Source organism: Lepus europaeus, chromosome X, assembly GCF_033115175.1.
Source record: "Lepus europaeus isolate LE1 chromosome X, mLepTim1.pri, whole genome shotgun sequence".
Lineage (NCBI taxonomy): Eukaryota > Metazoa > Chordata > Mammalia > Lagomorpha > Leporidae > Lepus > Lepus europaeus.
The window spans coordinates 85,447,366-85,472,574 of record NC_084850.1 but is presented as its reverse complement, the minus strand read 5'-3'; the positions used below and the strand labels follow the sequence as shown (position 1 = coordinate 85,472,574).

General features: G+C 40.3%; 1 protein-coding gene across 1 annotated transcript in view; it reads right to left on the bottom strand.

Annotated features, from left to right (window-relative positions):
• TEX11 (testis expressed 11) overlaps positions 1-25,209 on the bottom strand; it is a 297,390-nt gene that overhangs the window by 228,245 nt on the left and 43,936 nt on the right. Inside the window, exon 8 of the mRNA XM_062183085.1 lies at positions 256-341. Within this exon, the coding sequence (XP_062039069.1) occupies positions 256-341 (86 nt within the window). The remainder of the gene's footprint in view (positions 1-255; positions 342-25,209) is intronic.

Sequence of the window (25,209 nt, the reverse complement as noted above, 5' to 3'; positions counted from 1 at the left end):
TATTTTCCATATTCCCAATGGAGAAACAAAGGAGGAATAAGGGAGATGGATGCATGCTGTTATATTTTTTAAAATAATATATTTTCCATCAACTGATAACATGTCAGAATAATAAGCAATATATGTGTTAAAGGAGTAAATAGATTTAGCATGCTGGCTTCTGAAGTCAGAGGTTCAAACTGCCAAAGTACCTTACAGTAAATGTTAACTGATCTCTATAACATTCTGAATTTACATTGATATTGTTATAATTACCTAAGCCAGAAAGAACTTTCTTGAAATTGATGCTGCTTGTACATTTCTACTCCAAAATTGTAGCAGAGAATCTGAAGATGTCCAGCCTGCAAAATTTTAAGAAATGTGTAAGATTCATCATTTCCTTAAAGTTAAAAAAAAAAAAAAACTATAGCTTTCAAAATCTTTAAAACATACTTAAAGTGTTCTGTAAATCAAATTCAAAATAACCTTCTTGATCAAAACCTCTCAATTTATATAAAGAAGAGCTAAAAACATTTAAGTTAGGGCATTAACTATGTATGGAAAAGTACTACAATAGATTACTAATAGAAATTGAAAGATCCTATGTGATAGAAAACAAGACACTCAATCATTGTCCAGTAGAAGGACAGGCTAAAACACTGCTTTAGGTTGCCAATTACAGTAAATAGCACTAGAGCAGAGAATATATTTAAAGACAATATAATCATGACTAAGGATGGTAGGAAGAGTGAATGACTTTTTTTTTTTTCAGAATTATCTAAAGTTCTGAAATGTGTCCAAAGCCTTATCTAGTCATCTATTTAGAAATAATTAGCAACAACAAAAACTGTCTTAAATAAATTATCACCGAGATCAAAGGTAGAAACAAGTATGTGAATTGTGCCATAGGAAAAAGACTCTCTTATGGGTTAATCAACATCTCGGTCTCTGCACCAATATCATGTTTTATAGAATTGTCATCTCTCAAAATACTAGTAAATGGCATAGGGGAATTTTTTTTAAATTATGATAATCTATTCAAATGTTCCCTCAATATTTATAGAAACCATCTATCCAGAATTTAATTATATGGGTATAAAGTAGCCCCTTATAATTTCACCTGAGTTAAGACTACAGAAGCAGATCCTCAATTAAGAACCCAAGATCTGAGGCAAGTTATTCATAAGCAATGTGTAAAGACCTGTCTTGCTTCAAAAAAGTTTTCCTTTGAATTACAGCACATTCAGAAAGTAGCTCAATATGCATGCCTGAGCACATCAGACTACTGTATATTTGAATCTTTAAAAAGGGATAGTCTTGGTAATGTGGGGCCTGGCAATAATCCAGAGGTATTTAAAAGCATTCTTGACACTTCAGCCGAAACAGCTTAACTCATTACATGCCCCAGATTCTATAAGTTCAAACAGGGCCATGCCAATTATGCAGCTATACTGGAATAATGTAGCTCACATCCACCTGCTACATACAGGCCAGAAACGGAACTTTTACAGAGAAAAACAGAAAACAGAATTTCTGATGAACATTTACGTGTATTGAGACTTTATTCAATTTCCTAAGTATTCCTGTCTCAGCCCTCACAATCACTTCAAGTGTACTTACATTTTCTCTCCTAGGGGGAAAAAGAATATAAAATAATAAACTCATAAAAACAAAGCCACAAATGACTGAAAAATCTATCAAGATATCATCAGAACTTTTTGAATATCACAAAAATGTATTTGCTGCCAATACTGCTCCATTCTCTCATTTAATTTACACATTTAATACCATTTATTCAGCATTTCCTATTAGGCACTGTTCTAGGCACTAAAGATACATCAATGAAAAAAGACAAAAATCCCAGTCCTCATGAAACACGTCTAATGGGATATGAAGTACTAAGATTAAAAATATATATATCTGTTTAAAACTATGTTCCTAGCCTTCCATGGAGTGCTAATATCTCATTTTGTAATCAAAAACACAATGGTAAAAACATTAAGAAAGTAGTTCTTGGGGCAGGCATTTATCCCAGTGGTTAATGCACCAGTTAAGATGCCCACATTCTATACTGGAGTACCTGGATTTGATACCTGGCTCTGGCTCTGGCTCCTGACTCTAGCTTTCTGCTAATGCAAACCCTAGGAGGCATCCAGAAAACCCTGGGAGGCAGCCGTGATGACTCAAGTAGCTCAGTTCCTACAACTCGTAGGGAAGAAATAGATTGAGTACCCCGCGCCTGGCTTTGGCCCTGGCCCGTCGCTTACCATTGCAGGCATCTAGAGAGTAAACCAGTGGGCAAATGCTCTCACCCTCACTCTCTCATGCATTTCTCTCTCTCCCTCTCTCTCTCCCTCTCTCTCTCTCTCTCTCTGAAAATCTGTCTTTCTCCGCCTCTTAAATATAAATAATTTTTCAAAGATTGATTTTATTTATTTGCAAGGCAAGGTGACAGAGAGAGAAGATAGAGATCTTCCATCTGCTGGTTGATTCAGCAAATGGCCAAAAGAGCTGGGGCTGAGCCAGGGCAAAATCATGAGTTCTATCTGGGTCTCCCACAGAGGTGGCAGGGGCCCAAACACTTGGCCATCATCCATGCTTGCTGTATTCCCATGGGCATTAGCAAAGAGCTGGATAGGAAGTGTGGTAGTCAGGACTTGAACCAGCATTCCAATATGGTATACTGGTGTTGCAGGCAGTGGCTTAACCCACTGTGCCCCATCACCAGCCCCCAAACAAATAATGTTGTTAAAAAGGTAGTTCTGTAAGTCTATTGTATACTGGTCACACAGAAAGCTCCAAGATCTGTGGGATCTCCACAATAACCAGCTACTGCTACACCAATTGGCCCAGAATTGACAGCGCCAACCTAAAACCCACTTTACAAGGCCAAGATGAGACTACATAGATGATAAATAAACTCAATTAGCCATTGCTGCTACAAATGAGTTTGATCAACTTTTCAGTTTAATATATGACTTTTATTTTTTATTATCTAAATAATTTCATTTTCTGCAACTTCCTTTGTAAATTAGGCTTTCAGACTTCAGAGAAAGTAAACCTTATATTTTAAATCTTAAGTATCTAAGCTATTTTTAAAAAATTTTTTGATTCTGCTGTTTTTTAAACATATGTACTTTTAAATTTTGTTCAACTATAATTGTGTGGCAATAATTGGATGTGATTGCCTGGATTTAAGATTACCTTCTGGGGCAAGCGCTGTGGTGCAGCGGGTAAAGCCCTGGCCTGCAGTGCCAGCATCCCATATGGGAACTGGTTTGAGTCCTGGCTGCTCTACTTCCAATCCAGCTCTCTGCTATGGCCTGGGAAAGCAGTAGAAGATGGCCCAAGTCCTTAGGTCCCATGTGGGAGACCCAGAAAAAGCACCTGTCTCCTGGCTTCAAATCAGCACAGCTCCAGTGGTTGCGGCCAATTGGGGAGTGAACCAGCAGATAGAAGACCTCTCTCTCTCTCTCTCTCTCTCTCTCTCTCTCTCTCTGTAACTCTGACTTTCAAATAAATAAATAAATCTTTAAAAAAAGACTACTTTCTAACTCCTCCCTTACTTACCCTTTTCTAATCCTCAGATACCTCAGCAATAATCAACAGTAGCTCATTAGTCGTTTCTCATGGTGCTCTAAGATACAAACATACACTCATATATCCAATTTTCCAAGCACTTTCTTCTCTGTCTCTTAATAACAATAACACATTACCTTCTGCCTTTATGCCAACACCTTACAGTGTTGATTATCTAGTTTGGGGATACAGGAGAAATCTCAAAAAAAAATAAAGATTTGGTTTATTTGATTCATTAATTCCTTTTAGGTGAATAACATTCTGTTAGCTCTCTTCCAACCTTTATCTGATCATTTCCTCTCATTATAAGATTTCCTACCCTGGATTTTCAGGTCCCTTGTCTAAAAACCTTAAGCCTATCAAAAACCTACACTGTAAATAATTGCATTGACCTTTAGATTTAAAAGGATGATTTTCCTAATAGTAATGAGTAGTTCTATCAAATACCTTCCAAATAAAATACAAACTCTTAACTCTGGGCCTAAAGGTCCTCTACTAGGAGCTCCATCCTGACAAAGACATAATTATTCTTCTGTTACATATCATCCTGGATCCTCTAATTCACCCCTTTCTTACCTCTCTCTAAATTTGGTTTTCCCTGATCCCCCTAACACTACACGAGATATCATAAGTTTTCTTTCCCTGAATACTCCTTTCATATGATTCAATAACAATTCAACATCTATTTACTCCACAAAGCATATTAAAGAAAGGCCTCTGCCCTGTACTAATTTAAAATCTAAAATAGATTGCAACAGGATCACAGATAAAATAAACAGAAAAAACCTGTAAATGTAAATAATAGAAAGGCTCCATAGATAAAATTATGAGAATAGAGAGTTCAAAGTTGCTGGATATTAAATAAATATTTTTAAAGACTTATGTATTTATTTGAAAAGCAAGGTGACAGAGAGAAGGGAAGAGACAGAAAGAGATCTTCCATCCACTGCTTCACTTCCCAGATGGCCACAACAGCTTGGGTTCACCCAGGCCAGATCCAGGAGCCAGGAACTCCATCTGGGTCTCCCACTTGGGTGTCAGGGACCAAACACACAGGCCACCTCTGCTGCTTTCCCAGATGTATTAGCAGGGAGCTGTATTTGAAGCAGAGCAGCCAGGACTCAAACCTGGGCTCTGATATGGGATGCCAGTGTTGCTAAGGCTGCATCTTAATCAGTTGTGCCACAAAGCCAGCACATAAATAAGCATTTTAAAACAACTCCATTCTTATACATGAGTGCCAATTTAAAAATATAATCTTTAAGATATATTATTTATGACTGTACTGGGGAGGCAGGTGTTCAGTGCAGAGGTTCAAACACTGCTTGGGATGCCTACATTCCATATTAGAGTACCTGATTTGAGTACCAGCTCCTCTACTTCTGGTCCACTTCCTACTAATAAGCACCCTAAGAGGTAGCAGGTGATGATCAAGTACTTGAGTCCCTGCCACCTACATGGAAGACCTAGATGGAGTTATGGGGTCCTAGCTTTGGCCTTATCCAGTCTGGGCTGCTGTGGGCATTTGGGGAATAAAAGAGTTCTCTCTCAATCTCGCTCTCTATCTGCCTTCCAAATAAAGTGAAAATAAATTTTTTTAAAAATTTAAATACTGTAGTGAACAGTGCCCCCCCCCCAAAAAAAAAATTCATGTTCTCCTGGAACCTATGAATGTTACCTTATTTGGAAATAGGGTCTTTGGATGCAATCAAGATATGGTCATACTGGATGAAAGTGGGCCCTAAATCCAATGATTTATGTCCTTATAAGAAGAGCATGTAAAAGTAATAGAGATAAATCAAAGAGTAATTTTAAAAGCATTCATCTAATCCAGATTAAGGTAGGAAAAACTAAAAAGAGAAACAAAAAGTAGAGAGAGCAAACAGAAAACAGGGAAGAAAAAACAGCATAGTTCTTTAAAAAAGAGAGAGAGATTTATCTATTTATTTGAAAGGCAGAGTTACAGAGAGAGGAACAGGTAGAGACGGAAAGAGAGAGGTCTTCCATCCATTGGTTCACTTCCAAATGGCTGCAATGGCTGGAGCTGTGCCGATCTGAAGCCAGGAACCAGGAGCTTCTTCTGGGCCTCCCACATGGGTGCAGGGGCCCAAAGACTTGGGCCATCTTCTATGGCTTTCGCAGGCCATAGCAGAGAGCTGGATCAGAAGTGGAGCAGCCGAGACTTGAACCAGCGCCCATATGGGATGCTGGCACTGCAGGCGGTGGCTTTACCCGCTATGCCACAGCTCCAGCCCCAGAATAGTTTTCTTTTTTAAGATTTATTTATTTATTTGCAAGTCAGAGTTACACAGAGGAGAGGTAGAGAGAGAGAGAAAGAGAGGTCTTCCATCCAATGGATCTATGCCCCCAGCATAGTTCTTTTAATAACAGATTGAACATACTCAGCTTTCTCCTAAAACCTCTCTAAAATAATAATAAACGGAATTTTTTTTTCAAAAAAGCACATAGGAGAAGACAAAGAAATGGAAAGACATCCCACGTTCATAGATTGTAAGAAACAAAACTGTTTAAATATGCATGCTATCTAAAGCAACTTACAGGGGCAGGCACTGTGGCGCAGCAGGTTAAAGCCCTGGCCTGAAGCACCAGCATCCCATATGGGCGCCGGTTCTAGTCCCGGCTGCTCCTCTTCCAATCCAGCTCTCTGCTATAGCCTGGGAAAGCGGTAGAAGATGGTCCAAGTCCTTGGGCCCCTGCACCCACATGGGAGACCTGGAAGAAGCTCCTGGCTCCTGGCTTTGGATCGGCCCAGCTCTGACCGTTTGCAGCCATCTAGGAGTGAACCAGCGGATAGAAGACCTCTCTCTCTCTCTCTGTCTCTACCTCTCTCTGTAATTCTGTCTTTCAAATAAATAAAATAAATCTTTAAAAAAAAAACAAAGCAACTTACAGATTTAATGAAATACCTATCAAGATATCAACGACATTTTCTAAAGAAGTAGAAAAGGCACTACTAAAATTTGTGTGGACTCCAAATTGCTAAAGCAATCCTGAGTAAGAAGAACAAAGCAGGGGTCCGGCGCTGTGGTGCAGCGGGTTAAAGCCCTGGCCGGAAGCACTGGCATCCCATATGGGTGCCGGTTCTAGTCCCAGCTGCTCTTCTTCCAATCCAGCTCTCTTTTGTGGCCTGGGAAAGCAGTAGAAGATGGCCCAAGTCCGTGGACCCCCTGCACCCACATGGGAGACCCGGAAGACACTCCTGGCTCCTGGCTTCAGATCAGCACAGCTCCAGCTGTTGCATCCATCTGGAGAGTGAACCAGCGGATGGAAGACCTCTCTCTCTGTCTCTACCTCTCTCTGTAACTCAGTCTTTCAAATAAATAAAATAAATCTTTAAAAAAAAAAGAACAAAGCAGGAGACATGATACTACCTGTCTTTTAAATATATTGCAAAACTACAGTAATTAAAAGAGCGTGATAGGCCAGCGCCGTGGCTCAACAGGCTAATCCTCTGCCTGCGGTGCCAGCACACCGGGTTCTAGTTCCGGTCAGGGCACCGGTTCTGTCCTGGTTGCTCTTTTTTATCAGTGGATGAATGGATTTTTTAAATGTCATACACATACACATTGGGATACTATTCAGCTTTTAAAAAGGAGATCTTGTCATTGCAATAAGTGGATAAGCCTGGAAGAAATAAGCCAGGTACAAAAAGAGAAATACTGCATATATGTGGAATCTAAAAAAATGGAATTCATAGTAATCACCATTCTACTTTCTGCTTCTAAGGGCAGAGGGTGAGTACAAGGGACAGAATTGAAGAGATGTTGGTCAAAGGATATAAAATTTCAGTTAATTGTGTTCAGGAGGTTTATATTGTACAACACGGTGGGCATAGTTAATGTGTTGGATTCTTGAAATTTGCTAAAATAGTAAATCTTCTCACACAAATAAGTATATGAGGTAATGTGTATATTAACTTACTTGATTTAGCAATTCTACAGTGTATACCTGCTTTAACATGTGTTGTATACCATACACATATGCCATTTTTATTTTAAATAAACAGTAAAAAGTATTTATGGTCAAAATATGCATAGTGTTATAAACAATTTCTTGGCCCGGGAGTGCAGTGGAGGATGGCCCAAGTGCTTGGGCCCTGCACCTGCATGGGAGACCGGGGGGAAGCACCTGGCTCCTGGCTTCGGATCAGTGCAGTGCGCTGGCCACAACCTACAGGCCGTAGCGGCCACTTGGGGGGTGAACCAATGGCAAAAGGAAGACCTTTCTCTCTGTCTCTCTCCCTCTCTCACTGTCTAACTCTGCCTGTCAATTTTTTTTTTTTAAAAAAGAGCATGATATTGGAATAACAGCTCCTGGTCCAATGGAACAGAATAGAGACCCTAGAAGTAAATCCATACATCTACAGCCAATTGATCTTTGACAAAGGTGATAAGAACATGCACTGGGAGCCAGTGTTGTGGTGCAGTGGTTTAGCTGCAGCCTGTGATGCCAGCTTTCCATATGAGCACAGGTTGGAGTCCCAGCTGTCCACTTCCTTTTTTTTTATTGCCTTTATTGCAAATTTAAAAGTCTCGGAAAGCTCCTTTGCCCTCTACCCAAATAATTCATAATGGTATACAGCAGCAGAAATTCATTTAAAAAAACATTAAAAAGGAAAATGATATCCGGAGACATTAGTCCAACTTCTAAGAAGTAGTGCAATCCTTCGATAGAGTTCCAATGTTAATAAGGTTGCTTTAACCACCAGAATTTATAGCTTAGTTCCTCCACTTAAGACCAAGGAAAAGTTACAACCCTTCCAAGGGAAACACTGTTCCCAAATGATGGCCCTGGATGAGTCCCAAAATTTTCTACTTGACATGTCGAATTTTTATTTTCCATTGGCCCTCAAGATGTTCCTCTAGATTCACTACCATTATTTTCTATTTCTTTTGATGTGAAGGTAAATGAAAACTTTCTTTGGACAGAGCATGATATTGGGGCATGACCTCTGACATTTAGAAATACCAGTTCATATGAAACTGAACTCTCAGTAAGAACACCCTATAGGCGTTCATATTTTCTGATGCCACAAGAAGTAAGTGTATAGATGAACTCAAAGTAACTAGGCAACACTCTCCTTACAGGACAGCCAGTTCCAAGATAGAGTTCATAAGGTGCCCTGCCCTTCTAACTTTGACCTGGAGCCAGAATTCAGTACAGGCTACAAACAAGTCTTCCAAATCGTGAACAGACACAAGAAGCAGGAGGAGCCCTCCTAGCACATCAAAGATCTTCATGGCTTCCAGATCTTGGACCAAAGTGTCACGGGAAGCAGGAAATCAAGCTGCTCCACTTCTTATCCAGCTCCCTGCTAATGTGCCTGGGAAAGCAACGGAAGATGGTATAGGTGCTTGGGCCCAGCCCTGGCTGTTGTGGCCATTTTTGGGATAAAGCTCTCTCTCTCTCTCCCCACCCCTTCTCTGTAGCTCTGGCTTTCAAATAAAGTAGAATAAATCTTTAAAAAAAGAAAATGCACTGGAAAAAGAATAGTCTTCTTAATAAATGGTGTTGGGAAAATAGGATATCCACACATAGAAGAATGAAATTAGACTCCTATCTCTTATCCTGTATAAGATAAACTCAAAATGGATTAAAGACATACAAATGAGACCTGAAGCTTTGAAACTACTAGAAGAAAACACAGGGAAAACACTCAAGATGTTGGAATGGGCAAGGTTTTTTCTAGGCCAGACTACAAAAGCACAGTTAATAAAAACAAAAATAGACAAATGGGATTTCATCAGACTAAAGAGCTTTGGCATAGCAGAGAAAACAATCAATAGACTGAGGACACAGCCTACAGAATGGAAGAAAATATTTGTAAGCTATACATTTGACCAGTGGTTAATAACCAGAAAGTATTAAGGAACTCAGTCAACTCAACAGCAATAATAAGAATTCAATTAAAACATGCAGTAGATCTAAACAGACATTTCTCAAAGGAATACATACAAAAGGTCAACAGGCATGTGAAAAAATGCTTACCATCACTGGTTATCAGAGAAATGCAAATCAGAACTACAATATCACCTCCCTCCAGTAAGATTGGCTATTATCAAAAAGGTGAAAGATAACAAATATTAGAGAGGATGTACAGAAAAGGGAATCACTGTACACCATATTGGTGGGAATGTGAATCAGTACAGCCATTGTGGAAAATAATTTGGAGGTTCCTCAAGAAACTACAAATAGGACTACCACATGACCCAGAAATCCTACTCTTGGGAATATGAGCAAGTGAAATAAAAGTCCATCTGTCAAAGAGACATCTGAAACTCTCATATTTTTTGCAGTACTATTCACAATAGCCAAGAAATGGAAACAAACCTAAGTGTTCATTAACTGATGATTGGATAGGAAAAATGTGGTACACATACACAGTGAAATATTACTCAGTCACAAAAAAAAGCATGAAATCTTGTCATTTCCAACAACATGGATGGAACTGGAGGTCATTATGTTGACTGAAATGAGCCAAGTGCAGACAGACAAATAAGTATTTCATATTATCAGTCATCTGTAGGGAAGGGAAGCGGAGAGGGAAGAATGAATGAAAGCTGATTGATAAGTACTAGTTTATAGCTAGATAGGAGTGGTAAGAAGTTAAGGGTTTTTTATTTTATTCATTTGAAAGGCAGAGTGATGAGAGAGAGAGAGAGAGAGAGAGAGAGAGAGAGAGAGAGAGAGAGAGAAAATCTAGCCACAACAGCCAGAACTGGGCCAGGCTGAAGCCAGGAGCCTATGCTCCATCTAAGTTTCCCAAGTGGGTGGCAGGGGTCTAAGTACTTGGGCCATCCTGCACTGCTTTCCCAAGTACATTAGCAGGGAGCTGGATCAGAAGCAGAGCAGCCAGCCAGCACTCCAATATGGGATGCTGGCATCAATGAGCAGTGGCTTAACCTGCTGTGGCACAATGTCAGACCTGAAGTTCTGGGGTTCTTTTGCATGGTTAGGTGACTGTAGATAATTTCAATATAGTGTATGTTTTTCTATTAAAAAAAAACCTAGAAGATAGGATTTTGGGTGTTTTCTATATAAAGAAATATTAAATGCTTGAAAAGATAAATATGTTTATTTGGGTGCTTTCACTATAAAGAAATATTAAATGCTTGAAAAGATAAATATGTTTACCCTGATTAGATATTATACAAAGTATACATGTAACAAAACAACACATAGTACCCCATAAATATGCACAATTTTTATGTCTGTTAATTTTTTAAATACAACTTTTTAAATTCAAAAATGAAAAATTCATGAGACAGGTTGGAAAACTGAGAAAACCTCCCAGATAAAAGAATAAAATAATTTAGAGATGTAAAATAAGAAGAAAAGAATATTAGAAAAATAGTCAAGGAACTCTAACATGTGACTAATAAGCACTCTAGAAAAAGAAAATGAAGACAATTAAATCATCAACAAAATGAGTAATAAGACAGAATTTCCAGATTGGAATGAACTACCAAGTGCCTTTCACAATGAATGCAAACAAAGCCACATACAGAAAAACATCATGCAACTGGAAAATGCTAGAGGCGAAAGGATACCATTTGTAATTCAGAGAAGAAGACAGCATAGTGCCTAAGAGCAGAGACTTTGTAGCCACATTTTCTAGGTTTGAATCACTTTTCATCACATGTGATGCAACCTTGGGCAAGATACTAAAACACTTCTAGTCTTTTATCTATCATGAAAGGATAACAATACTAATTACTTCACAAGTGGTTCTGAAGATAGCATTTAATTAATACGTGCAAAGCACTTAGAATAGTGTCCGGCAGACAGTAATATTAGATAGTATTGATTACTCTTATTATTCCACAAACTTCCAGAAAGAAAAAGCAGGTTTCATACAAATGATCAAGAATCAAATTGGTGGGACAGGCATTTGAAGTAGAGGTACTTGACTTGGGATGCCCACATTCCTATTCTAGCTTCCTGCTACTATGACCCCTGGGAAGCAGCAGGTGATAGCTCAAGTGGTTGGGTTCCTGTCACCTACATGAAAGATCCAGATTAAGTTCCAGACTCCTGGCTTCAGCCTGGTTTAGTTCTGGCTGTTCTGTTAGGTAGAAAGTCAGATATGAGCTTATGTGTGTGTGACAAAGGCCTAAGGAGACATTTGGGTCCAGCATATGCATCTCAAAGTCATCCCAATAATGTTTCAGGAGCAGCCCAGTGTTTGCATCCTGCCCTGTCTCTTCCCTTCTACCTCCTAACCTGCCAGGTGGGGGTCTCCGCCCCTTCTACCTGATATCTGCATTTCAAATATCCTGCTCTCAGAGGATTCTCCAGGGGGTCCTGCCCATCCTTCCAGGCTTCCCCCTGTCTGATAACTTCAGGGGGAAAACTCAGATAGGAGTTTTTAGTATTTACATCCAAAAAGTCCCTTTGTTCCAAGAGGAGCAGAGGCGGGAAGGCAAGGCCCATCCCCTTAAAAACCCCCAGCCTCAACCGGACTTCGTGCTCAGCCCTCTACCTCTCTGCTGAGCCGCCTGCCTGGCCTACCCAGGTGTAATCTCTCCACTCAACCATGTAACCCCGCTCTCCCCCAGTCTGAGAGACTGGGCACGCTCTCTCTGGTTCTGTCTGGAGAGGTGCCCATCCGTTCTTATGGATGTCCCTTCCCTAATAAACCTTGCTATTTTACTTTCCACTACTCTCTGTCTCATGCCTGAATTCTTTCTTGCTCAAAGACAAGAACCCTGTCATTCACCAGTAACAGTTTCAGGTACTGATCTCTTCTCTTTCTCTCTCTCTCTCTCTCTCTCTCTCTCTCTCTCTCTCTTTCTCCCCCCCCCCCAGATCAAAATGAAAATAAATGAATACAATTTTTAAAGAATCAAAATGTTGAGTAATAGAGAAAATGACACAGTAGGGTACTCCAAGGGCATGCCCTTCAAAAAATACTGAATAAATGTGCAAAAACTGTCAGAATCAAATTTGCTGGAACTTTGGAAAATAGTCAATGGTTTACAGCAATTGAGCAAACACACTGAACCAAGGAAAAGGTGACAAACACATCAGGAGAACTTCGTGATATTTTAAAATTTAGCTTTGCACACCCTACTCCCTGGTACAGTGGCAACCCTGAAGATGGCAATACACATTTCCAAGGTGGGCTCCTGGTTCCCAAGGGAAAAAAGAAGACTGTGTTCCAAAGAATTGTGCTTGATATGACCTATCCTAGAGTTCCTAGAACTAATGCAACGTACTTGCTCCTGTGTCTCCTAACTCAGAATTCTTACAAAGTAGAAAAGCATAGAGCATTCTATGGAAACACTGAAAAGCAAAATAATAAGCCTCTACTGCCGAGAACAAAAAAATGACACTGGGATAAGCAATCCATCCACTGAAAGCCTAAAGAAAAGCAGCAGAAAGCATTACTTTGGGGAAAAGCTCACACATATAACAAGGAGTCTGGAGAGCTAAGTGCATGCCCAGGGCAAGACACAAACCCAGAAAAGACCTGAAAAGATCCTAAGCTCATCTCCAGCTCATTTTTAGGCTTAGTGGAAGCCAGAAGCAATGGCTAAGGTAGTTATAAACAACATTGCTATGTGTGTGTGAGAAGGGCCTGAAGACCAGTACCTACTGTGGAAGCTCCAGAAACACTTCAAAATCCTGTTCAGACCCTGATCACCTTCTAGGTGGTCTCAGCCCTTCCCCCAAGAAAAGCTCCCAGAATTCTCTCTCAGGAACAAATGAATTACCTGACCTGATAACATGGGGCAATAAAACCTTCACAGATGCCCTAAGGGAAGCCCCTCTGCTCTGCCAGTAAATATGGGGAGGAGTTTGCTAATTTTTGCCCAACAAACCCTTCTACTAGGACTCCCTATCCTTTTTCCTGGAGGAGAGGGGGAGGTGGGTAAACAGACTCCCTTAAAAACTGGGAGTCTAAACAGTGCTGAGCTCTCTGCTCTCTGCTGAGCCACCTGCCTGGCCTGCCCAGGTGTATTCTCTCCATTCAACCATGTAATCTCAGTCTCCCACAGTCCGAGTGACTGGGCACTCTCTCCTTATCCCTTCCATTCTGATTCCCTATCCCCAGTAAAAACTTATCACTTCGCTCTCTGTCTCATGCCTGAATTCTTTCTTGCATGAAGACAAGAACCCGACGGCTTCCATGGCCTTTTCCCCAGTGACAGCATGACTGGGGCCGGCACTGTGGCATAGTAGGTAAAGCTGCCGCCTGCAGTGCCAGCATACCATATGGGCTCCAGTTCGATCCCAGCTCCTCCACTTCCAATTGATCAAACTCTCTGGTATGGCCTGGGAAAGCAGCAGAGGATGACCCAAGTCCTTGGGCCCCTGCACCCACCTGGGAGACCTGGAAGAAGCTCCTGGCTCCTGGCTTCAGATCGGCCTGGAGCTGGACCATTTGAAGAGTCAACCAGTGGATGGAAGACTTCTCTCTCTCTCTGCCTCTGGCTCTCTCTAACTCGGCCTTTCATATAAATAAAAAATATTTTTAAAAAAGCATAAAGAGGAAAAAGAAATAAGCACACCAGTTCAGGAAAGTATTTAAAAAAAAGAGTATGACTAAATACTGAAGAAGTATCCTAATACAGAGCCAACACGCAAATATAAGGAGAGTTAATTCTTTTTGTTTCCTTTTTTTTTTTTTTTTTTGGCTCTAAGCATTTGTGGAAATCTTCACCAACCATTAGGTTAAAGTAAAGGAGACAAAGAATGCACTCTTTAGAAGACAATGGTGGCCAGCGCCTCGGCTCAATAGGCTAATCCTCCGCCTTGCAGCGCCAGCACACCGGGTTCTAGTCCCGGTCAGGGCACCGGATTATGTCCCGGTTGCCCCTCTTCCAGGCCAGCTCTCTGCTATGGCCCGCGAGGGCAGTGGAGGATGGTCCAAGTGCTTGGGCCCTGCACCCCATGGGAGACCAGGAGAAGCACCTGGCTCCTGCCATTGGATCAGCGCGGTGCGCCGGCCGCAGCACGCCGGCCGTGGCAGCCATTTGGGGGTGAACCAACGGCAAAAAGGAAGACCTTTCTCTCTGTCTCTCTCTCTCACTGTCCACTCCGCCTGTCAAAAAATAAATAAAAAATGAAAAAAGACAATGGTTTATATAAATCACTAAGCAAAAAAACCACTACAAACCACAGCAACAAACTTTGAGGAGGGAAAAGAATTTTATTTCCAAAATTACCACTATGATACTGAATTATCTGCTTTTCAACAACAACAAAAAAAAATGAGGCATACAAAGAAACAAGAAAGAATGATTCATTCATAGGGATGTTAGGTAGGAAGTCAGTTATGAGCTTATGTGTGTGTGACATAAAGGCCTAAAGAGAAGACATCTATGTCCAGCATATGCATCTGCATCTCAAAGTCATCCTGACAATGTTTCAGGGGCAGCCCCGTATTCGCATCCTGCCCTGCCCCCTTCTACCTGATAACCTGCCAGGTGGAGGTCCCCGCCCCTTCTGCCTGACAAATCTTCCACATTCTCCCAGATGCAGCCCAGTATCTGCATTTCACACACCCTGCTCCAGATCCCCATCCTCTAGGGGGTCCTGCTCACCCTTCCTCTGAACCCAGGATGGCGCCAGCTAGCCTTCCTCCTCTCTGATACCTTCAGGGGAAAACTCAGATAGGAGCTTCTTAATATTTACAGCCATAAAATCCTTTGTTTCAGGAGGAGATGTGTGAGACAAAGACCCATCTCCTTAAAAACCCTCGGCCTCAACCAGACTGCACGCTCAGCCCTCTGACTCTCTGCTGAGCCACCCGCCTGGTCTGGCCAGGTGCAATCTCTCCACTCAACCATGTAACCTTGCTCCTCCCCCCCAAGTCCAAGCAACTGCACTCTCTCCTAGGTCCAGTCTGGAGAGGTGCCCATCCATTCTTACGGATGTCCCTACCCTAATAAACTTTGCTACTTTTACTTCCCACTACTCTGTCTTACGCCTGAATTCTTTCTTGCGTGAAGACAAGAACCCTGCAATTTCTCTGGTAACAGGGAGAAAAAAAAGTTAACAGAAACTGTCCAATAAGGAAGGAGAGACATTGGACTTAATAAATAACATTTTTAAAGGTTTATTTATTTATTTAGATGTCAAAGGCTAAGAATCAAAGGAAGGAGACAGTTTTTAAAATTTTTATTTTATTTATTTGAAAGGCAAAGTGAAAGAGACAGAAACAGATAGAGAAGGGTATCTTCCAACCATTGGTTACTCCCCAAATTTCCAAAACAGGGGCTGGGTCAAAGCTAGAAGCCCAAGCTCCATCTGGGTCTCCCCTTGTGGGTGGCAGGGACCAAGTACTTGGGCCACTGTCTGCAGCTTTTCCAGGCACATTAGCAGAGAGTTAAACTGGAAGCAGAGCAGCTGGCACTCAAAGTGACACTCATGCTGGTCCCAATAGGTAAACACTTTAAACCAATCATTTCATATATGCTCAAAGAGCTAAAGGAAACCACAGAAAAACACCCAGTGTTGCAGTCCAGCAGGTTAAGCCAACACTTGCAAAGACTGCATCCCATATCAGAGTGCCATTTAGAGTTCAATTTCCTGCTAATGCTCCTGGGAAGGCAGTATATAGTGGTCCAAGTGCTTGGTCACCTGCCACCCATGTGGGAAGCCCAGATGGAGTTCCTGGATCCTGGCTTCAGCCCCAGACCTAGCTATTGTAGCCATTTGGGGAGTGAGCCAGCAAGAGGAAGCATGTTTGTCTCTCTCTCTCTCTCTCTCTCTCCCCCTCCCTCATTCTCTTTATGTTACTCTGCCTTTCAAATAATCTTTTAAAAGAAAGGACTTAAGATAACAATAGGGGATAGCAATAAAGAGAAATTTTTTTTTATTCTGGAGGTAAAAAACACAATAATCGAAATGAAATCTTCACTAGAGGGTTTCAAAAGCAGTTACATACAGCAGAAAAAGAAAGAATAAATAAACTTGAAAATAGGTCAATTGAAATTACCTAGTCTGTAGTGTCTGAAAATACTAACTGATAGAACAAAAAAGGGAGAGAACGATCCAACATGGGAAGCAGGATACACAGCAGACTCATAGAATGGCAGATGTCCTAAACAGCACTCTGGCCTCAGAATCAGCCCTTAAGGCATTCAGATCCGGCTGAAAAGCCCATGAGAGTATTTTAGGCATGGAAAGCCAAGACACTCTGGCAAAAAAAAAAAAAAGACCTAAATGAAAGATCTCTGTTAGTGAGATCCCAGTGGAAAGAACAGGTCATCAAAGAAAGAGGTACCTTTCTCTGAAGGGAGGAGAGAACTTCCACTTTGACTATGACCTTGTCTAAATATGATAAGAGTCGTGAACTCAAAAGGCTTCCATAGCTTTGGCAACTCATGACAAGAGCCTAGGGTGATTACTGATGCCATAAACAAGAGTGTCAATTTGTTAAGTCAACAACAGGAGTCACTGTGCACTTACTCCTCATGTAGGATCTCTGTCCTTAATGTGCTGTACATTGTGATTTAATGCTATAACTAGTACTCAAACAGTATTTTTCAAGTTATTAATATATCAATAAAAATATAATTTAAAAAAAGAAATTACCTAGTCTGAAAAGCAGAAAGAAAAAAGCATGAAAAACAATGAATAAAAATAAAAGACTGAAGTGACAATGACAATATTTGCAAAAAATAGAAGTCCCAGAAAGAGAGGAAATGAAGAAAGGCAGAAAAGAAACTGAAATGACAATAAAAGATTTAGAATATTCTAAACAAGTAGTTAGGTCTCTGACACCTACATGGAGACCTGGACTCCTTTCTCAGATCCTGGCTTTGGTTCAGCCTATTTCTGACCATTGTGGGCATTTGGGGAGTGAATTAGCAGATGGAAATGTCTCTCTCCCTCCCTCCCTCTCTCTCTCTCTCTCTCTCAATTTACCTCCTGAATAAATTTTTAAAATAAAAAAATTCTACCACTTCTCAATACTGCTGCATTTTCTCCAACACATGAATTCTGGGATGGGGCGGGCAGTATTTAAACTGTAGCAGTATCCCTTGAGATTCTATGTCAATTTTAGGATGAGTTTTTCTATTTCTACAAAAAAAATCCTTGGGATTTTGACAGGAATTGCACTGAATATATACAACAGAAAGCTCAGATGTAACCCTCACATGTATGGTAAAATGATTTATGACAAGGGGATCAATATCATTCAATGGGAAGAGGTCAATTTTTTCAACAAATGCCTGGAATATCCATATACACAATAATGAACTTGAACCCTTACCAAGTATCATATACAAAACCAATTCAAAATGGAGCAAAGACCAAAATATAAGACATAAAACTCTCACAACAAGAAATAGAAAGTTTCACAACATTGGATTTGCAATGATTTCCTGGCTATAACACCAAAGGCACAGGCAATAAAAGAAAAAAATAGGCAAATTAGACTTCATAAAAAGGAAGAACTTTTGTTTATCAAAAGATAGTACCAGCAGAATAAAGAGACAACTCAAAGTATAGGAGAAAATATTTGCAAATCATGTGTTTAATAAGAGTTTAATCCCCAGAATATATAGAAACTTCCTAAAATTTAAAAACAACAAAAATAATTTAGAAAATGGCAAAACAGTTGAATCACCACTTCTCTCAGCAACATGTACAAACAGCCAAAATGCACATGAAAAGATGTTCAAAATCACTAATCATTAGGGGAATGTAAATCAAAATTATGAGATACAACCAGACACCCATTAGGATAGATTTTTTTTCTTTTTCTTCTTTCTTTCTTTCTTTCTTTCTTTCTTTCTTTCTTTCTTTCTTTCTTTCTTTCTTTCTTTATTTTTATTTTTTGACAGGCAGAGTGGACAGTGAGAGAGAGAGACAGAGAGAAAGGTCTTCCTTTTTTTTTTTCCATTGGTTCACCCCCCAAGTGGCTGCTGCAGCCGTCAAGCTGCGCCGATCTGAAGCCAGGAGCCAGGTGCTTCCTCCTGGTCTCCCATACGGGTGCAGGGCCCAAGGACTTGGGCCATCCTCCACTGCACTCCCAGGCCACAGCAGAGAGCTGGACTGGAAGAGAAGCAACCTGGACAGAATCCGGCGCCCCAACCGGGACTAGAACCCTGGTGCCGGCGCTGCAGGCGGAGGATTAGCCTAGTGAGCCACGGCGTCGGCCAGGATAGATATTTTTTTTTTAAAAGAAAGAAAATAGCAAATGTTGGCAAGAATGTAAAGAAACTGGAACACTTGTGCACTGCTGGTAGCAATGTAAGAATGTACTAAATGTCACTGAATAGTTCAATTTAAAATGGTTAACTATCTAACATGTCAATTTCATCTCAACTTAAAAGGGTAAGAAAAAATATGAATGTTCATAGTAGCATTGCATAGTAGTCGATTGAGTGATTGACATTTGAGACATATTAATGCATAAATGAATACTGCTATATTTCTAGCATGAAAACATTATGATAGATAAATCTATAGGGACAAAAAGCAAATTAGCAGTTTCCAGATGCTGGTAAGAGGGGAGCATGAAGCATGACTATAATGGGTATGAGATTTCCTTTAGGGGTTATAAAAATGCTTTGCTTTTTAAATATTTATTTCATTTATTTGGAAGGCAGAGTTGGCGTGGGGGAGAAAGAGAGAGAGAGAGAGAGAGTCTTCCATCCACTGGTTCACTCCCCAAATGGCCACAGCTGCCAGTGCTGGGCCAGATCCAAGCCAGGAACCAGGAACTTCTGGGTCAACCACATGGGTGCAGGACCCCAAGCACTTGGGCCATATTCTGCTGCTTTTCCCAGGCAACTTCTTTTCCCAGGTGCATTAGCAGGAAGCTGAATCAGAGGTGGAGCAGCCAGGACTTGAACCAGCACCCATATGGGATGCCAGCATTGCAGGCGGCAGCTTTACTCACTAGGCCACAAAGCTAGTCCCATAAAAATGCTTTGTAACTAGGTAAACGTGATGCTTGCACAAAATTGTAAGTATTATACTAAATGCAACTGAATTGTACACTTTAGCTTTAAAAGGATTAATTTATGCTTTGTGAGTTTCATCTCAACAAAAAGGACACATAATCTTGAAGAAAAAAGAAGAATTAAAATGGCATTAGATTTCTTAATAGTCACATCTAAAGCTCCAACACAATGTAATTGATGCTTTCAAAATACTCAGGGAAAATCATTTCCAACCCAAAACTGTATATCCAGTCCAAGTGTAAATTGTGATGGGAGAATAAGCATATGTTTAGACATACAAAGTCCTTAAACAATTTACATCTCACTTTCAGTAAACTACTGGAGAGTATGCCCTACAAAAATGAGGAAGTCAAACCAGAAAAAGAAAGACAGAACTCCAGAAACAGGGATCCAATCTAAGAGCCAGCTGAAGGGAATTCCCATGTTAATGGAGAAAAATTCAAAAACAATAACTTAGCAGCATGCTTAGATGTTAACCTATCCATATGAGAGAAGATAAGGAACTATGGCAGAGATTTCTTCATGAAACTGATAAAATAACTAATATATTCTAACATATTAAAAGGAAAGATACAACATTAGAGGAGAATAATACTAAGTACATGGAATATTATGTGTTTGAGAAAATCAATTATTAAAATACAACGTGCAGGAGAAAAAAAATAATTATACTGCCTTATGCATGTTTGAAACATGTATAATATTTATATAAACATTAAAGTACAAACAATAATCAAAATTATGTATAACTAAGTATACATAATTAGTTATGTAGAGGTGATGGAATGATAAGCATACGTGTGTAAGGGGTAGAAGGAAGCAAAAAAGGAGCTAAATTCATATTCTAGAGTGGGAAGTCAATACATAATATCTAAAAGTAAAAAATGAAAAAGCAGCAGTACAAGAACACTATTTAGGGATAGGAGGGTAAATATCAAAAGAACCAGCTAGGGGCCCTACACTGTGGTGCGAAGGGTTAAAGCCCCAGCCTGCCGTGCTGTGCCGGATCCCATATGGGCCCTGGCTACTACACTTCCGATCCAGGTCCTCGCTAATGTGCCTGGGAAAGCAGTGGAAGATGGCCCAAGGGCTTGGGCCCCTGCACCCATGTGAGAGACCCGGAATAATCTCTTGGCTCCTGGTCTTCAGATTGGCTAGCTCCAGCCTTTGCAGCCATTTGGGGAGTGAACCAGCAGATGGAAGATCTCTCTCTGTCTCTATCTTTCTCTGTAACTCTTTCAAATAAATAAAGTTTGAAAAAAGAACCAGATAAAATAACTGAAAGTAGCTGTTACATGAGATAAATAAGGGTGATGATTTTGTAAAAGGAATTATAGAATAATTTTCCCTTTGGACTATACACAAACACACATACAACCCTAATAAAAATTAAAATTACATGTAACAATAGGCATAAAAAACAAACTGTACATATTAAAAAATAAGTTACAGCCTGAACTAAAAATAAGCATTGATATTTGATAGAAGCATTAATGTTCTCATAGTTACATTAAGAGTTTCACTGAAGCCAAAAACATGAGCAAGTCTGGCCAGGCTTCCCATATACTGAAGGTATTTAACAGAAAAGCACATGCCATTATAAAGTTTCCAATGAGTCATTTTTAAGGCTCAAATGAATTTTGAGTTTGGAATGCAAGTAGATACCTTTAAGTGAGTTACACTCTCCCTGATACACAAAGCAGTGGGTGGAAAGGGTCAAAGAAAAGCAATTATATGCCAGCTAGACATAACAAGCAGAAAACTGAATTTTATTCCCAAAAGAGTAATTCATTTATGTGCCATGAGATTGGATTTTACTACACAGAAAAATGTAGAAAAGCTTACACATTAAGTTTCAAATATCTGATCATAAAATGATGAATTCAAATAGACAAAAGAGAATTTAAAAATTGTAATAAAGATCAGGCAGTCCAGACCTTACAGTGTTCTGTCCCTACAGAGCAGCAACTAAATCTAGCTGGATTTTGAATGAATTACTTCAAAGGATTTCAGAGGCCAGTTGACTGTTTTCTTTGCGTAAATAAAAGTTGCACAATTGGGTAAAACTACACTGAAGATAAATTCTAGAGGAAACTAAAGATAAAAATGCAAGATAAAAACAAGCCAGAACACACAATCCAACTAATCAAAATAAAATAAAATTCTGATTACACACTCAAATTTTGAGGAGAAAGAGGCAAAGAATTCAGTAAACAAGCCGTTAACAGAGATTTTTGCTATTAAAAAATATACCCGTGGACATACATACCCCCTAGGCTATGGTCCAGGCTTTCTCCAAGTTGAGGACTAAGGGCAGACATTTAACCTAGTGGTTAAGATGCCCAGGTTCCATATCAGAGTACCTGGATTCGCTTCCAAACTCTGGCTTCTGATTCCAGCTTCCTGCTAATGTGGATCCCGGGAGGCAGTGATGACTGATCAAGTCACTAGGTCCCTGCCACCCACATGGGAGAGCGGGGCTGAATTCTCAGCTACTGTTTCAGCTCAGTCCAGCCCCAGTTGTTGGGGGCATCTGGAGAGTGAACCAGAGGATGGGAGCTCTCGCTCTTTCTCTGACCCTCCCTCCCTTTGTTTCAAATAATTTTTAGATTTTAATGCATGTTTTAAAAAGTAAAATTTGAAGACCGGAAATTTTGGTATTGAAGGGACATTTAAGACCATGTTGATGTCCATTCTTTTACTGATTTTCAGAGCTATGAGGTGTTTCACAACTAGCCACACCATTTAGTATCTTCTATAGAACCCTGTATACAGATCACAAACACTGTCTTACAAGAGTCTCAAATATCAAAGGAAGAATGAATATGTTCTATTCACAAAAGTAGTACATAAAAACATTTTTTAAAATAAATTCTCAAAATGGAAGAATTTTTTCTCACTAAGCCAGGAAGTTCTGTTAGAAAAATCACTATGTCCCCTTATTCTGAGCAATTAATATTTTACTATGTACCTTATAGAAGTTGGACACTAATACATCATTCATTTCTAACCATTTCATTGTTTGCTTTTACAACACTTCCATGACGTATCTAAAAGTTTTCTGTGCCATATATTTCAAATTAGAAGCTAATTAACTTGAACTTGAATTACAGTTGGACTTTGCCTCTTTTGAAACTTCACAAAATCATCTTGAAAGGATTAGAGGTATCTTGTCAAGTCACTGATGACTACTGTCCAGTTATTGTGTACTTTCTATCCCTATGGCTGTAGTCCTACAGCATTAGCAACTTGAATTACAGGTACTTCGGGAATTTATCTTTATAGTTTTATAATTTTTCAGAGGGACAGAGACACTGAGGACTGAATGCTCTCCCCGTTAAGATTCTATACACTCATTCTAGCATAAGAAAATATTATTAATCTATCCAAGGCAACAAGCATGAAGAGTCAGGGCCCAAATAGGGTAAGAAAATATCAATATGGAATAATGATCTGGCATAAGGAATTTGAGCAGAGTGAGGAGGGTGGGTGTGTAAGGGGAGAGGACCAAAATGGAGAGTAAGACCATGAGGAGAAGGCATCTTTCCAGTGCAGAGAGTAGAAGAGGAGATGCAGGCAACATGCAGGTAAGTGATTAAAAAATCAAATAGAATGGGGTCGGCACCGTGGCTCACTTGGTTAATCCTCCGCCTGCAGTGCCAGCATCCCATATGGGCACTGGGTTCTAGTCCCGGTTGCTCCTCTTCCAGTCCAGCTCTCTGCTGTGGCCGGAGAGGGCAGTGGAGGATGGCCCAGGTGCTTGGGCCCCTGCACCTGCATGGGAGACCAGGAGGAAGCACCTGGCTTCTGGCTTCGGATCGGCGCAGCACCGGCTGTAGCAGCCATTTGGGGAGTGAACCAACGGAAGGAAGACCTTTCTCTCTGTCTCTCTCTCTCTCACTGTCTATAACTCTGTCAAAAAAAAATTTTTTAAATCCAATATAATAGGGATAATTGGGACCAGGATTTTGATTTTTGTTGTAAGAGATAAAATTAAAAATACAGAAGTGGGGGCACTATGGCATAGTAGGCTAAGCCTCTACCTGTGGCGCCGGCATCCCATATGGGTGCCAGTTCGAGTCCCGGCTGCTCCACTTTCCAATCCAGCTCTCTGCATGGCCTGGGAAAGCAGTAGAAGATGGCCCAAGTACTTGGGCCCCTGCACCCACGTGGGAGACCTGGAAGAAGCTCCTGGCTCCTGGCTTCGGATCGGCTCAGCTCTGGCCATTGTGGCCATTTGGGGGGTGAACCAGAGGATGGAAGATCTTTCTCTCTGTCTCTCGCTCTCTCTCTCTGTAACTCTACCTCTCAAATAAATAAGAACTGGAAAGTCTGCACAGATCAATGATGACTCAGTAATCCAAAACCTTCACTGTTGAATTCTACTAAATATTTACAGAATTAACACCAATACTTCTCAAACTCTTTCAAAAAATAGAACATGAAACACTTCCAAACTCATTTTATGAGATCAGCATTACCTTCATAAAAAAGCCAGACAAGGAAATTACAAGAAAAGAAAACTAGAGGTCAATTTCCCTGATAAACACACAGATATAAAAAATGCTCAATAAAATACCAACAAAAATAATTAGACATTAAAAGGATTACATATCACAATCCAGTGGGGTTTAGCCCTGGGATGTGGTTTAATATATCAATGTGATATACTACAGTCAAAAAACTGGAAGAGAAATATATCCTGTTAAAATTTACTAAGTGTTGATGAAATGCTCATCTTTCCACTTGATTACTGTTTATAGCCCTTGCCTATATTATCAGAGAACTAGGATCCTCTTACTTATTGATCTCTTTATTTCGTGGAGCACTGACTGTAATGTTAATTAAAACTATGCTATCTAAAAAAGCTAAAAAAGAAGGAAGGAAGGATGGAGGAAAGAAAGAAAGGAAAAGAAAGAAAGAGAAAGAAAGAAAGAAAGAAAGAAAGAAAGAAAGAAAGAAAGAAAGAAAGAAAGAAAATAAAGGAGAGGGAGGGAGGGGAAGGGAATCAGTATATTCTTAGAATTGTATCCATCAACTACACTGAATCTGTTTTCTTTATGCTAATATCACATTAAAATAAAAAAATAAAATAACAAAAAATAAATATTTAATAAAATTTTAAAACTCAGAAAGATAAAAATCCACATGATCAGGGCTGGCATTCTGGCCCAGCAGGTTAAGCTGCCACTTGTGATACTGGAATTGCATATCAGAGTGCCAGTTCAAGTCCCAGATGCTCCACTTCTGATCCAGCTCCCTGCTAATGTACTTAGAAAGGCAGTGAAAGATGGCCCAAGTGCTGAGGCCCCTGCCACCCATGTAGGAGAGCCAGATGAAGTTCTAGGCTCCTGGTTTTGGCCTGGCTCACCCCCAGCTATTGTGGGCATTTGGGAGGTGAACCAGGGAATGAAAGATCTCTCTCTCTCTCTCTCTCTCTCTCTCTTTCAAACAAATAAAATAAAATCTTAAAAAAGAGAGAGAACAAGGGGCTGGCGCCACGGCTCACTTGGTTAATCCTCCGCCTGTGGCGCTGGCATCCCATATGGGCACTGGGTTCTAGTCCCGGCTGCTCCTCTTCCAGTCCAGCTTTCTGCTGTGGCCCGGGAGAGCAGTGGAGGATGGCCCAAGTGCTTGGGCTCCTGCACCCGCATGGGAGGCCAGGAAGAAGCACCTGGCTCCGGATCAGCCATTTGGGGAGTGA